Genomic DNA, 16,073 nt, shown 5'->3' on the forward strand with positions numbered 1-16,073 from the left:
GCCGAGCCTGCTAAACAAACAAACAAAAAATAGCTGAGTGTTGTGGAAGGCACCTGTAGACCCAGGCAAGAGTTGGAGGTTGCTGTGAGCTGTGATGCTACAGCACTCTACCAAGGGCGACATAGTGAGACTCTGTCTCAAAAATAAATAAATGAATAAAAAAAAAAAAATAAATAAATAAATAAATAAAATTGCAGACTCCTAAATAATGCCCAGAACCTAAAGAATCAGCTCCTTTGGGGAAGAGGCCTGGGATCTTCATTGGAAGATGTGCCTCAAGTTATTACTAGATGCACAAAAGTTTGAAACTAATATGCCATAGAAACCATTTGTCCTTCTATATATATCCTTATGATTAGCTCAATTTATTATTAATAACTTTTTCTAAACTAAAACATTAAATTTCCAAACCATTTCAAATCTTGAAGAGAATATTACTATTAGGGTTTTTAATACTTATAAAAGGTAATTCTGGAATTCACAGTGTTTATTATTCCTGAAAGATTCAATTTGTACTTTAAGATAAATGGTGAATATATTTTTATTTTCCACTAAAACACACAAATAATTAGTTTATTTTAAGGGAAAATTATAGCATAATCGTGGAGTTTGAAATACACAAAAAGATTCTACTTTGTTTTTTGGCCAGGGCTGGGTTTGAACCCACCACCTCTGGCGTATGGGGCCAGCGCCCTACTCCTTCGCGCCACAGGCACCACCTAAATGTTACAACTTTTTAAAAACACTTAACAAGTAGAATCTTGGGTGGTGCCTGTGGCTCGAAGGAGTAGGGCGCTGGCCCTGTATGCCAGAGGTGGCGGGTTCAAACCCAGACCGGGCCAAAAACTGAAGAGAAAAAAAAAAGTTGTAACATTTAAAAATGAAGTTTTATAACAATTATAATATGACAAGATCAGATAATACATCAGATACTTAATATAACATTTAATTAGCTGTGGGTGGGCTTATGATAAATTCTTTTTTGATTCGAATATATTGTGATCCAGTTCAAATAGCTTCATCTAGGTAGCACTGTAATAGAAATACTTCTATGTCAGCATTACAGGGATGGCTCTAGAACTGGCATTGTATCAGGTGTTGGCAACTTGGGTTAGAGGCCCAGCTGTATCACTAATTGTGCTGTTAGGATAGTCACCTAACCTGGATATTACGTTCCTATTATGTATTTCTCTTAGGTACTTTAAGATAAAGTATGATATGCATATAAAATAAATTTGTGATGTATCACTTAACGCCCCACATCCGATGAGGTTAATAATATCCTCTGTATTTTAGGTAGCAAGAGATTGAGGCTCAGAGAGATCATAGATCAAATAGGAAAGAAACAGGACTCACATTCATCACTCTTTGACTTAAAACCCACATTGCCAGATATTTCGTACACAATGATATATCCATTTAGCCCACAATCCTATCATTTCAATTATGGATATGCATAATCCATGAGCAAATTTTCTTTCTTATTATCATTTGCCTTAATGAAATATATGGTACTGAATATCATATTCAATTGTGGCATGTCAGGTCATGGATAATAACGTAACCTCTGAGCCTTTTTTCATACAGTAAAAGCATAGTTTATTATCTTTCTCACCCCTATATAACTAATGGCAAAACTATGACTATATACTGCTTCCGCTATACTTATGTTGTCAAAGGAAAATGATGCTTACCAACATTTAGCTTTGAGAACCCTGAAATCATCCAGTTCTTCATTCATAATAAGAGCTCATATGTTTCATTTTCCATGCCTCTGCCATTACTTATTTCAGTTTTTTCCACTAAGAAAGTAATTTATAAATGAAAAAGAAGTGATTTTTCAATTTTTCTAAAGATATATTACAGTTTGGGGCACTGTGCTAATAAGGTGGAAGCCTGCTTGTGAGTAGAAGCACCAGCTCCCTCCTTAGTGTGTGGAACCACTTACATTATTCACTGTTAGCAGATTTGGACAGAAACTGCTGCCTTTCAGGGAAACATCCTTGAGCATACAGCAAAGATGAATTACTCTCTGCAAGAAGGGATGTAATATACAGTAAGGCCTTTGGGTTGCTATCTATTTTCTGCTGGATATCCAGGTAGGATGTCCTGTCATTTTCTAGTTTCAAATTTCTTAGTGAGTCACATTTACTCTGGGGGGCCCTTATCCCCCCCATCTTCAGAAAAGGGATCTTCTAGTTTCTTGTTTCAACAGAGAAAGGAGTTGCTCTGTCCCTTTCCAAAAGAAGTAGTGGGATTGAGTACTTTCTTTCCCCACTCCCTCATTCACTTTTAGTGACTGACCCTCTTTGGCCCACAGCTTACTAGCAGCCAGGGCTCACTGAAAGTGACTTCTCATGGTTTCTTACCACTTTTGTTCTGCTCCTGTTAAGAGTAGCAGACTTTGTGCTTGTAATTTTCTTAAACAGGCAGGGAACCTCTACTGAGTAAAGGAAAGGCGCATTATATTCTAGTGTTTTCTCCTGTAATAGAGGGTTAGGTCAGATCAGCTCTATTCTGAGGTCCCAGAGGAGTTGACATCCCCCATTATATCCTGAGATCCAATCTGTGTTCTTCAGTTCCAGTAGTGATAGGGTCACTTGAATCCCGTTTGTACACATCCATTCTTTAGTTGAATACTTTAGTTATGAAAGTATAAACTAGCAGCCCTCAGGCTGAACATGGTCCATGGAGGTGTTTGCTCTGAATCTCTGTTTTTTCTTAAGTTTAAGTTATCTCATAAATGAAAGTGTACATAAAAATCTAGATTTTTAGATTTTTGTGAAAAGACTGGGCAATCTGGCAATGCTGGGTTCAATTAGTGGTAACAATCAAATGGAGCTGAGTAAAGGTTACTCCCCCCACCCCTGTAAAGTAACTGAAGAACACATATTCTATTGAAAATAAAATGCTGCGTGTCTTTTATGATTGTGTGGGAATGTTTTACAGAAAGGACATACTTATCTGTCCCTCTATCCCCATACACATGGGTACAGTAGGTGCATCCCTATACACATGGATGGACAGCAGGTGTATTATGCTGATACTTGGGCCTCTTTCTTCTTACCTTCTAATCCTTGGAGGCACTTGAATTTACTTTCCCTTTTCAAAATCCTGAATGGGAAGAAGTAATCTGGGCACAAAACTCCACCCTAATTCTCTTACAATACTGAATTTTTCAGCTGTCAATTCTAAAAATAAAAGGTTCTTATATAAACTACCCTTTCATTTAAAACATTTCCCACCGTCTTTTGTTCGTTTTCCAGGTCTTTCCTCCTAATACATTATCAAAAGACACCTCCGCTTTCCTGGTACCTGGTATGTCAAATCTTGATTTCTTAAAATGGAATACTCTTTAGATATGACTATGAAACCCACACAAAGTGAAAAGGAAGGAGGGAGGTAAAAATTTGTTAGTACAAATAAAATGACATAAAAATATAACTTTATTGATGCTAACAACGTTAGGCAGCTCATAGAACACTAGTTTACAGTGAGACAGAGAACACCATGTATCCCTGGGCGACTATGTTTGGTTCCTTGAGGGCAAATGGGCTGTCAGTTTCTACTGAGCTCAGTCCTACAGCTCTCCCAGAACCAGCTCCTCTCCATGGTGCTCCCTTGGGATCGAGGCACCTGTAAGTATCACAGCCTACACATACCTGCCAACTCAGAGCAAGAGGTTGCTCACCACGCACAAAGAAGTGAAATTCTCAGCTGTTGTAAACCACTGGGCAAGATAGAGGATCAGACTTTAGGCAACTTTCACATACTGACCTTCTAGGGCCCAAGAAGAGTGTGCTCTTCTGAGGCCATTAGAGGCAATAATTCTGGATTCTGGTCCTTCAGGTCTTTTGTCTCCTAGAAATAAATAGTTTTTAAAAATCAATAAAGGGATGGGGGAACTGATTATCCATTAGATGATAAAAATGTCGGTTATTCCCATAGGTTCATGACATAAAGAGGACTGGTAGAGACAGAAGCCACCACCCGCCACACTGATAATTATAGGATATAAAAGTCATTGTTATTGGACAAATCCGTGAAATGGTGAAGAGCCAGGGCTGAGATTTGGGGAGCAGGGGGTTCCAATCTGGTACCATTTTGTATCCACTGAGTTTCTGACTCTTGGGGAACAGGCTTACAGAGGTGTGTCTCCCACTGGGGCTGGTTATGCAGCTCTGCCCGGCTTTTGTTTCTCAGGTGACTCTCTCCTTCACAGTAGGTTACACAACAGTGGCAGGCTGCAGAGGGCTTCCCGCGGGGCTTGGACAAGGTGCCCGGGGCTGGCGGGGACCCTGCAGCCCTCCCTGAGCTCTGGAGTTCTGGGGGCTCCTTCAAACGACTTCTCCTCCTTTGAACATGGTCCAGACTGATGTCAGACTGGGAAGAGCAGCTCTCATTCCAGCCGGAACTGGCACTCAGACTTCTCAGGGGAAGAGCCAACCGCAAGGCTTTCCAGAATTTAGAGCCAGGATGTTTGGACTTTTCTCCCTTCCAGCTCACAAAAGACACAGACTCCTTCAGCTGAAGGATGCCTGGGTGTGGATGCTCAAGGGGACGGTACTCAACCACAATGATCTTGGTGGCAATGGCGTTCTGGCACATGACACCCAGTTTAAACTCCAGCATGCTGATGCTCTTTTCTGTGACATAGTCTGGGCTCAAGACAACAATCATCCTTCGGCTCCTCTGAATAAAATCAAAAACTGCTTCCACTGTATCTATAGGAAAATGGAAAGATAGGATAGTGTATAGTGCAAATTTATATATACCCTAGTTCATCATCGTCCATCCCCCGAAGGACAGACGCTGCATGAACACTTGAGATTTTTAAGATCTCAGAGCTAGATAATCTACCCAGTCAAGGGCTTATCAGTGGTTACTAAGGATTTGTTAAGGATCTGCTACCTTCCAAGAAGGTAAGGTAGTTGAGCCCAGTTTCTCTCCCTTATGGCAACATTGGCGTTCAATAGTCTCCTTCTCACCTAAAGCCTTCCTTTCCACCAAATAGATAAAAAGGAGTAATTAAATTAACCACCGCCCTTAAAAGCAAGTAATTTAAGCTCTGCTTGCAAATTATGTTTTCTTTTGAAATCTTCCTTGCAACTTTTATTTGGTGGATTAGATCTAACATCTTCAAGTTTTTAAAATATTCGACAATTATTGTTATGTCACTGTATGATCTTCTTACCTCAGGATTAAATAAATTTGGAATTTTTCTCTTATTCCATATGTTATATTTCAAGTCTTTTGCTTACTTTTATCATTTCTGCTGAATGATATTCAGTCTATAAATATGTCTTCAAGAGTAGTTATTCTTAGCAGGACTGAACATAATACTCCCAACATAAACCAGCAAAAAGCAATAGGATTCACCACCTCCTGAGATACTCACAGTAAGATACCTTGATACTTAACATTTTTGGACACAATGGCAGACAATTCATAGTATTCACCTTGTGATTGACTTTAGTTTCTCTGTGTGTGTATAGAATTGGCCTGAAAAGTGATTGAAGAAACAACAGTGATAGTGGGTAAGAGTCAGACAAGGAGTTAATATTTCTGCCAAACCATTCAGTTCTAACACTTATTGAGATGGATTTGGACAGATCTCAAGGGGAAATTCTTCAAATAAATGCCGCACTTAATTCACTGTGAAATTTAGAAGCTTAGAATATGTCACGTTCTGGAGGAAATAATTCAAAGTACGTAAATCATAGCCATTGACAACCCTTGAAAATGTGCTGGAGAAAGGTGATGAGTTAAACACCTATGCGTTTGGTGGCAGGGGTGAAACAGTGATGGAGAAACTTTTCAGTCTGCAAAGACGAGCTGGACGTTTGCAGTAAATTGAACCATTAAGAACTTACCAGGGAATGAGGGCACTGTGTTTTTTTTTTTAATCAGATTGTGCCTTTCAATCTGTGGATTTAACATGAATTTGAAAGGCCGTGGAAGAGGTGTGCTCAATTTGGGGGATTTTTTGATTTGTTTGAACAACGGTAAATAATATTTTAGAGAGTTTTTGTTTTGATATTAAATTTAAATTTTCACTTATTTTCGGGTGGCGCCTGTGGGTCAGTGAGTAGGGCGCCGGCCCCATATACCGAGGGTGGTGGGTTCAAACCCGGCCCCGGCCAAACTGCAACCAAAAAAATAGCCGGGCATTGTGGTGGGCGCCTGTAGTCCCAGCTACTTGGGAGGCTGAGGCAAGAGAATCGCTTAAGCCCAGGAGTTGGAGGTTGCTGTGAGCTGTGTGATGCCACGGCACTCTACCGAGGGCCATAAAGTGAGACTCTGTCTCTACAAAAAAAAAAAAAAAATTTAAATTTTCACTTATTTTCAAATCCCTGTGTGTTTTGGTAACTCCACTGTCTGCTCCAGTCCTTTTCAGGATCTTCTGAAGGCTGCCCCTCATAAATCAGAGACCATGAGAGTTTGGAGTCTCCTGCCTCTCCTGGTTCATGAGAAATGTGAAATAAATTTAAGGCAACAGGCTGGTTTATCCACAAAGGGAGTTTGTGCAAATTGTGTGTGCTTTTTTACTTTAAAATAGTCACTTTAGGGAAATGTGTGTTCTTTCCAGTGGGGATATCATTGTTGAAAACACAACACTATCCTTGATCTCCTAAAAAATATCTTGAGAGTCTGTTGCTCTTTTTCCTTTGATTGGCAACACATCCAGAAAGTGAAAGATTTATATTTCAAAGAGAGCAAAGCTAAATATAAGTGTGACTGGTCAATACTTGACATTTGGGAATAAATGTAGAAGATATTTCTAGGATAGGATTTGGGATATACCTAAGGATCCTCACTTGATACTTTAAAGAAATCTGAGTTCTTTATGGCATATTCTTTTAATACTTTCCGTATTTCAAAACTTCATATTTGAGGATGGGTGTTACCGTTTTTATGCTAAACATTATTTGGCAAGAGAATCATAAATAAGGTCATTTATTCTGTGTGACTAGAGAGAGTAATGAGATCTGTTTTCATGTGCGGTACTAATTTATCTTCAAAGTCATGTTTTCTGGTTGAGAACTCATCAATATGCAGAGACACACCTGCCTTTAAAAGTTACAATTTTCCTGGAGTTCACCAGTTTTCTTTTTCACCTAGAAGAAAACTAGGATTGCATTTTTTTTTCCTCTTTGATGAAGTTATTGGTCAATGAAAGAATAGCAAGTTTCTGTCTCTCTTTCTCTCTCAAAACTTACAGGGTAGTTAAAAAGGGAGCACCTAATCTGGAAGATGGATCTGAATTCAAATCTCCATCTCTCCCCCATCTCTGCTTCTATCTTAATATCTTTGAGTCTTGGTTCTTCTTTCCCTAAAGTACATATGATGAAAGCAAACTGTAGGGATACTAAACAAATTAGAGATAATTTTTTTTTTTTTTTTTTTGTGGTTTTTGGCGGGGCTGGGTTTGAACCCGCCACCTCCAGCATATGGGACTGGCACCCTACTCCTTGAGCCACAGGCGCCGCCCCAAATTAGAGATAATTATATTTAAATGTCTAGAACTGAGTTGGCATTAGAATAAGTCACTTTGATTAAATTATTACTCAATGTTTAGTAAATAGAATATTAAGATAATGCATGGAATAACGTTTATTCAATCTGAATAGATTTTAATGCTATAGAACATCATCTTAACATATGGATTTATAAAAATAATAATGTTTTAAAATTCTATCTATTCAATTTTAAAGAGATTTGGATAAAAATTCATACCTGGCTTGGCACCTGTGCTCAATAGTTAGGGCACCGGCCTACCATACACTGGGACTGGCGGATTTGAACCCAGCCCAGGCCTGCTAAATGAAAATGACAACTTTAACAACAACAAAAATAGCTAGGCATTTGTGTGTGTGTGGGGGGGCACCTGTAGTCCCAGGTACTTGGGAGGCTGAGGCAAGAAAATCACTTAAGCCCAAGAGTGTGAGGTTACTGTGAGCTGTGACACCACAGCACTCTACCAAGGGCAACATAGTGAGACTCTGTCTCCAAAAAAAAAAAAAAAAAATTCAAGTGGAAACAATCTTCTAACCCTGTGGTCCCCAACCCCCTTGGCTGGTACCAGGCTCTGCCACCTGTCACATCTCTCCCCTCCCCCATCTCCCACTCCCAATAGTGGAAAAATTGTCTTCCATGAAACTGGAAGTCCCCAGTGTCAAATAGGCTGGGACTGCTATGACCCAACCAACTGCTAAATTTACTTTGTTTCATTTGGGTACAAAGTAAGAGAAATAAAAAGGACTACTTGCTGAATATATCTCATCTCATATCATACTGTGCATTTACTTGCATTAAAAAGATAGTGACATCAGTAAACGATGTAAGAAAATATCTTGAGAGTTTCCACAAGGTCAGTAATAGCCAGGTACATAATATGCAAACTTCCGATATTGAATCTTGATCTAAATCGTCACCACTGTGTTCTAGGATGTCACTTAATGTGTTCAGGGATGGATGCAACTTCAGACTAATCACTTATTCAATGCAAAGGTCATAAACAAAATGTCAATAAGAATCCATCAAATCACTGCTCGTACACCTCCTATAAGGGACCCAGTATATTTCCAAAGATAGTGCATTCTATTGTTAAACTCTTCATTATAGTTGTTTCCTAGCTGGTAGGAAACTGTTTCCTGGGGACTTTGATATATTGATCCTCAGTCTACCCTTTAGGGACTGATTTGCAAGACAGAAATTCTCCATTACAAAAATTTTTATATTAAGCTAATCAGTTCAGAGCATGTTATAGGGACTCAATATACATTCTTTGAATATGAATAAATAGGGATTTTGTAAGCAAGAAGACATTGCTGTTACTATGGACTTAATATTATTTAAAAAAAGAAATGCATTTCCAAATATTTATCATTGATTTATTCAAAGTTTTTGATAGAAATGTATCTTTGATTCAAATGATACTCCGTTAACTAATGGCAGGGAAGTAATTCTTTTATCTCATTGCAAAATAACTGCCTTGTTGCTTATAAAAGGTAAAAGAGGCTGTGTGGGATAAACAGTAATGGCAGAGGCTGAGGCTCCCAGAACAACAGTCACAACATCAGGAGCAGGAGCGGCAGCGGTGGCGGTGGCAGCGGCCTCCCCCACTTCTCTCCCTACAGTCGCAGCCACGTTCCCCGGGGCGGGCGAAGGAGTGGGCCGCAGCGGCTGGGAATGGACTAAACAGGTCACCTGCAGGTATTTTATGCATGGGGTTTGTAAAGAAGGAGATAACTTTCGCAACTCTCATGACCTCTCTGACAGTCCATATGGTGTAGTGTGCAAATACTATGAGTGAGGGTGCTATATTTATGGAGACCGCTGCAGATATGAACATAGCAAGCCATTGAAACAGGAAGGAGCAACTGCTACAGACCTAACTGCAAAGTCATCTGTTGCTGCTTCCTCAAGTCTCTCTTCAGCAGTCGGACCACTTGTTGAAATGAATACCGGTGAAGCTGAGTCAAGAAATTCAAACTTTAGAAGTGTAGGAGCTGGTCCAGTGGACTGGGTTAATGCTATTGAGTTTGTTCCTGGACAACCCTACTGTGGCCGTATTGCGCCTTCCTGCACTGAAGCACCCCTGCAGGGCTCAGTAACCAAGGAAGAATCAGAGAAAGAACAAACCACCGTGGAAACAAAGAAGCTGCTTTGCCCTGATACTGCCGTGGGACAGTGCCCATATGGGGAAAACTGCAGGTCCTACATCCAATGGATGCTGCCCAGAGATCGCAACACATAAAATCTTGCATTGAGGCCCATGAGAAGGACATGGAGCTCTCGTTTGCTGTGCAGCGCAGCAAGGACATGGTGTGTGGGACCCGCATGGAGATGGTGTGTGAAAAAGCCAACCCCAGTGAGCGCGCTTCGGGATCCTCTCTAACTGCCGCCACACCTCCTGTCTCCAGTGCATTCACAAGTGGAGGAGTGCTAAGCAATTTGAGAGCAAGATCATAAACTCCTGCCCAGAATGCCGGATCACATCTAACTTTGTCATTCCGAGTGAGTACTGGGTGGAGGAGAAAGACGAGGAGCAGAAACTCATTCAGAAACACAAGGAGGCAATGAGCAACAAGGCGTGCAGGTATTTTGGTGAAGGACGTGGGAGCTGCCCATTCGGAGGGAACTGTTTTTACAAGCATGCGTACCCTGATGGCCACAGAGAGGAGCCACAGAGACAGAAAGTGCCAACATCAAGCAGATACCTGGCCCAATGAAGGAACCACTTCTGGGAGCTCATTGAGGAAAGAGAGAACAGCAGTCCCTTTGACAACGATGAAGAGGTTGTCACCTTTGAGCTGGGCGAGATGTTGCTTATGCTTTTGGCTGCAGCTGGGGACGATGAACTGACAGACTCTGAAGATGAGTGGGACTTGTTTCATGATGAGCTGGAAGATTTTTATGACTTGGATCTGTAGCAACCTTGCGTGGTGTGTGGACTGGTCTGCTGAGCCCCAGACAGTAGCTGTCCCCTGTGCTGGCATGGCAGTGCCTGTGTTTCTGTCCTAGGCAGGCCTATCAACTCCAGGTGCTGTCCTAATAATTTTTACCCATGGCCTGTCTTCTCAATCCCTCGCCTTTCCCCCAAGGAGTGTGTTGCTTTCTCTGTTTAAAAAAAGTTACAAAAATAAATCTTAAAGTTAAAATAAAATAAAATAAAAGGCAAAAGATCCCTGTAAGCTACCTAAGTTCCAAGTTGAACTAACACTTGTGCTTTTGTTTTAAAGGAACCCCTCTCTTCACTCTCCCCTCCACCTCCCTCTCTCCTTCCCTCTCACTCTCCATCTCTCTATACATATACACACAAATATATTTCTCATATTTCTTTGTTCCTTTCTCTCCCTCTCTCAGCATCTCTGTCTTTCTGCCTATTTCTCATACATACAGACACACACATACATACACACAAATATGCACACGCACACACACAAAATATGTCCTAGTATTGTAGAACAATCCATTTTACTCAAGTAACTCTTTTAACTCACATGCAACAGAAATGTCCTTGATATGAAGTTCCCATTTTTTTCAGATTTCTCTTAGAAAGGAATGCAACTAATGGAACTTCTAACATTCCTTGACAAGGGTATGATTGTTCATTCTTTTTATTCTCATTTCTTATGCCCAAATGTGAATGTAAAGACATAAAACGCATGCACAAAATAAAATTCAAAGATGAAAATAAATGGTTTATTTATAAAATAAGTAAATTTACAAATCAAATGAGGAACGAAAAATACAAAAGTTCATGAATAAAATTAAAAACATAATCTCGAAATATTAAAACCTATGGAAAGAAAATGGATAATTAATAAGTGGAGTGATGTTTTCATTCCCCAACACAGTGGAGTGATTTTTTAATTAGAAGCTTGAAGAATTATCTAAGTTACAATACAGAAAAGAATTATAAATTTTATAATCATATAAATTTTATATGATTTTATAATTAGATAATCTACATGTCACAGTCTTTTTTTTTTTTGTTAACCTGGGCAAGAAGAATCCTCATATAATTTGTCTAAAACCATTAATTTTTTTAAATTAGAGACACGATTTGTTCTTGCTTTCTAAATTTTAACTATATTTCCCCATCTCTCTCAAATGCTCTGTGTTAGGTATCTTCTGGAACATAGTTCCCAAAACAAAGTCCTCTTAGAATGGGACATATCACCTAGATTTGATATGATTTATTTTATAGCATTTGGAAAAGTTCATACCAAAGGCAGAAATATAAATAAAAAAAAAATCAAGGACTTTCTGGGGGAACCCAACAGCATTTGGGATAAATATGGAATCCAAAAGTGCAAAAGAAATGCAGCAATGGTAAGAGAATGGCCCTTGGTGATAAGACTATTCTCTACGTACCTAAAAGCTTGTGCAAGAATTGATATTCAAAGCTTATCTGGAGGAAGTGTCTCTTGTCTTGTAAGGGAAGGGTAAATAGGCGGAGTAGTTGTGGTTTGTAAGGAAAAGTATTTCTAAGGCTCAAAAAAATCAGATCCCAGAGTGAGTCCATATCATAGTTTCATAGTCAGGAATTCAAAGTGAATCTTTTTTCAATTTAAAATAACCAATAACTCTTATACAGGTAAATGACTTATTACGGACTTTAATACTGATGAAGGACACTTAAATGTAGGAGGTAATTTTATAATTGCTTATCAACATTCATACAACTGGGAAAGGGCCTCCTTAAATAAGAATTATTGTGTTCCTAAGGCTACCCTGACTTTCTGATCAGGATATTTGTTTCCTTTATCACTCAATAGTCCAAATACTTGAGCACCAAGATTAACACAGCTTAGTCTATAAAAGCAAGTGCTGGGAATATAGTAGCAAGTCAGTTAATGCCAGATGACTGGCTACCGCGTAACAGTGACCATGGCAGCGCTGTGCACAACAGATTCCCCTGCAACCTAGATCAACGGTAGCAGTAGCAAGTTATTTATACTAACTTAGGGAAAGCAAGAACTAATAACAAGTACCACTCTGTGAGCTGTGAATTAACAAATAATATTAATGTACAAAAAATACTGACCCCAAAGCATTATCATAAAAACATAATTTAAAAACTAGACAAGAGTTCCAGTGGTTTGTAATATTGTACCAATGGCTATTTAATGTCATATGTGTACACACACACACACACACACGTAGTATATTACACACATACACACACATATATATTTTCATATGCATGTGGATATATCTACACACATAAATTGTATGTATACTTATACATCCACACACATATAATTTGTGTGTAGATATACATACACATACATACATATATATGCACATAAAATCTACATGTAACATAGATATTTACTATGCTGTAAACTCTGCACTTAGTCTTCCAAGTCTTAGGGCAGGAAATACCACTTAAAAGAAAAACAAGTTTCATTGATAGTGACCTTTACAGACTGACTTATTTGGAGCAGGTGCATTACCTACACTAGAAAGTAAATTATAGGCAATAAAATTAATTCTCTCACAATATTAATATTAACTCTCAAGGTCACTAAGTCTAACCTCCTCACTTTGCAATGGAGAGACCCAAGCTAGGAGAAATCACTTTCCTGGCATTCACATTAGCAAGGCTATAATTAAAGGACAAATTGCCAAACACTCTGTTCTGTGTCCTTTGCACAAATCAAAAACTGTCCTTAAGGCATTTTTGCTACCTTTCTCTCAATTAGCACCATTAGGAGAAGTTTCCTCTCAGACTGAACCAGATATGGGGCCACTTGCAAACTCTAAATGACTGATGGGAGACCTGGAGATGGAATGAAAAATGTGGGTTGACCTGCAGATAATAGGTAATTTGCTATAGTAGAAACAAAAATTATAATATATTTTTCAAGTTTACAAATATGGTATCAGTTACCTGAGATGGAGCGCAAGGGGGCATAGTGGAAGAATGGCAAGCCCTTTAAAACAATCATAATGTTATATTGCTTTGCACCGTCCTAAGTGAATGTTAGTCTTGCTGTGGCAGTGTATTGTACAGATGAATGTGCAAAAGAGTTCATTTCTTCAGCTAAAACTTAGGCCCCGGTTATCTTTTTAATGGATGAGTGAAATATAAAAGAAAAAGAATACTTTTCAGAAAGTCCTAACGACGCTGTCAGCAGATGACTTATCTCAAAGGCGTTTTTAAATCCATAAGAAAGGCTGCTCCATATGTTAAGATTTTTTTTTTTTTTTTTTTTAAAGACAGAGATATAAGAACAGGGATGGATGATGCAGACGAGGAAATCTGCATTAACCAAATCTTTGCCTGCAAAGAGCAGCGTGACATCAGAGACCGGTGACCAAGTGTTGATAGTAACATTCTAATCTTAGTCTTGCTTGAGGGCAGAGAATAGCTGGCCAGTCACTCTGAATTTATCCCTATAAGGAGGAGGCCCAGGCAATTATTTTCTGCCTAAGAAACCATGAACTGGAAATGAAGACTGGGAAGACCCTTCCTGGAGTGCCTCTTGTTTTTTTGTTTGTTTGTTTGAACCCATTTCATTGTCCCTTTCATACATTTTTCAAGGATGAATAGGAGAGACCCTGCTCGTCACTGCTAGACCACCTGGGACTTTTCTTCACTGGCATGGCCACCTGCAGCTGCTTCCAGAACCTGCCCTGTGGATACTTGGATTTTTCCCCTTTCCATTTAATGACCGTGAGGACCGTCTTAGCCCGCTTCAGCTCTTTCACCTTCGTCTCCTTCACAGCTTTGTACTGTACTAAAATGACGTTGATGTTGCCCCGAGAGGCCATGTTTTCTAGGCCAGCCTTGAGCTCCAGGAGGGCCTGGGTTCCCTGGAGCACGTAGTTGGGACTTAGGACAACCAGGAGGCGTCTGCTTTTCTGAATGAAGCTCAAGGTCTCATCTGTGACAACTGGGAGAGAAAACAACCATGGGGATTAGTGTTGGCCAAAACTTTCCCCCAAAGCATGGGATGTGAGGAGTAAATGTAGGGAACTTAGGGTAAGGGCCTGAGAATTGAGGTGAAACTTTTTACCAGCAACATTTTGAACAACTTAATCCTTAGACCTAAAGCACTCTCATTCAACAAATGCCACTGTACTCAGGGAAAATGAAAAGTACATAAACATATTCCACCCTAGAAAGAATTCCAAACAGGTGTGAAGCCAAGAAGTGAGTTGTGTACTGTTTGACTTTGGTCTGCAAATTCATTACTTGGGACACAAAGAATAGATGCATTGTACTGAAATATGTTCCTTCAACCTGTGAGGCACATTTAGATCTTGACAAATCACCTCTTGAGCTCTTCTCCTTGGAGATACTCACGTATAAATGTGCTAGCAATAATGGACATTCAAGAAGATATAAATTACAGAATCAAAATCATAGAATTTTACTTCTCGTTAACATAGGACAACAAGAATAGGAACGTTCGTTTTTTTGAAAGTCCCTCTCTATTGTTAGATATCCGTATGACTCAGACTGACATCACGAATTTGTTGGAATAGAACCTTTAAAAAAAATCTAGCCAATTGAATGACATTTTGGCTGGCAATACATTCTAAGCTCAGCTTTCTCCTTCTCTCTTCTCTGGAGCTAAATTAGTCTCTGGATCCTTCTCCTTAAACTCTCGTCATTACTATGGAGCCATGTGTTTCGGCAGCTGCTAGATGATGTGTCTTCTTTCACTAACAGGCAAATGTTCTCTTTATGGAAAAAAAGAAAGAGCAGGGGGATGGAAATGCAACGTAATTTTATTCTGCCATCGAGGGTTTTGATTAGTGCTTGTCAATAAATTCTTGGGACCAATCTATCTCTTCACAGTGGCATATGAAGAACCGTTTACTTCTTTACCTGGGGTTCAGATAGTTGTCACCTCCAGGTAATGTATGTACTTGTGTTTGGAAACCTGTATCATGGCTTTCTATACTCCCCCAAGCATTCGTTTGGCCCCTTAATCTTCACAGGTCCAGAAGTAGTAAGGAAAGACTTGCAATTAACGACTATCACGTGTAGCCTGGAGAAGAATCCAGGAACAATTATCTGTCTACTCCAAGCAATGGCACTTGAGGTTGAGCATGTGTAAGCATGGAAAGAGCCCCAGCATCAGAGAATTAGTTAAGAGCTGCAGGGAGAATACAAAAAGATACAGAGGACAACCACCCAAAGTAAGATGCAAGAGTAATTATGTAGAGCTTGAATTCTTTAAGAACTACCAACTCTACTGGTGGGTCTTACCCAGTTATATACTGTATATCTTTATATAACTTTTCACACAGTAGTAAGTATCTATGGAATGGCTGTATGAATGAATAAATGGATGAATAAATGATTTGGAGAAACTGAGTACCAAAATAAGTGGAATTTATCCTTTAACCATGTAGTTTAGTCATTTTATGAAAATGTTATGCTGAAAAGGGATCCTCTGCAGAACAGAAGAATGATGGGCTTTTGGATGATGATTGGGGATATAAAATAACTGATCTCAGCTAATTCAAAATGGGAACAAAATGTTGTCTGTTCTGCATCTCAGTTATCCATGCAACCTTTCAAAAAATGTTAAATTATCAATGTC

The 16,073-nt window shown here is 39.3% G+C and overlaps 1 protein-coding gene and 1 pseudogene across 11 annotated transcripts in view; one reads left to right on the forward strand and one right to left on the reverse strand.

The window, feature by feature from the left end:
• Nucleotides 1-2,897: 2,897 nt before the first annotated feature.
• The window catches only part of IL1RAP (interleukin 1 receptor accessory protein), a 139,225-nt gene continuing 126,049 nt past the window's right edge, over nt 2,898-16,073 (reverse strand). For 5 of the 11 annotated variants that reach the window (XM_053564951.1, XM_053564949.1, XM_053564950.1 and 2 more), the window contains one exon: nt 3,825-4,724. In XM_053564951.1, coding sequence (XP_053420926.1) covers nt 4,006-4,724 — 719 coding nt within the window. In that variant the 3' untranslated portion in view covers nt 3,825-4,005. Of the gene's footprint in view, nt 4,725-11,200; nt 14,412-16,073 lie in introns of those variants that run through there. The other 6 variants (XM_053564946.1, XM_053564947.1, XM_053564956.1 and 3 more) reach the window with 4 other exon arrangements.
• On the forward strand, nt 9,041-10,436 carry LOC128567616 (E3 ubiquitin-protein ligase makorin-1-like; annotated as a pseudogene).

Source organism: Nycticebus coucang, chromosome 16 (genome assembly GCF_027406575.1).
Source record: "Nycticebus coucang isolate mNycCou1 chromosome 16, mNycCou1.pri, whole genome shotgun sequence".
Taxonomy (NCBI): Eukaryota; Metazoa; Chordata; class Mammalia; order Primates; family Lorisidae; genus Nycticebus; species Nycticebus coucang.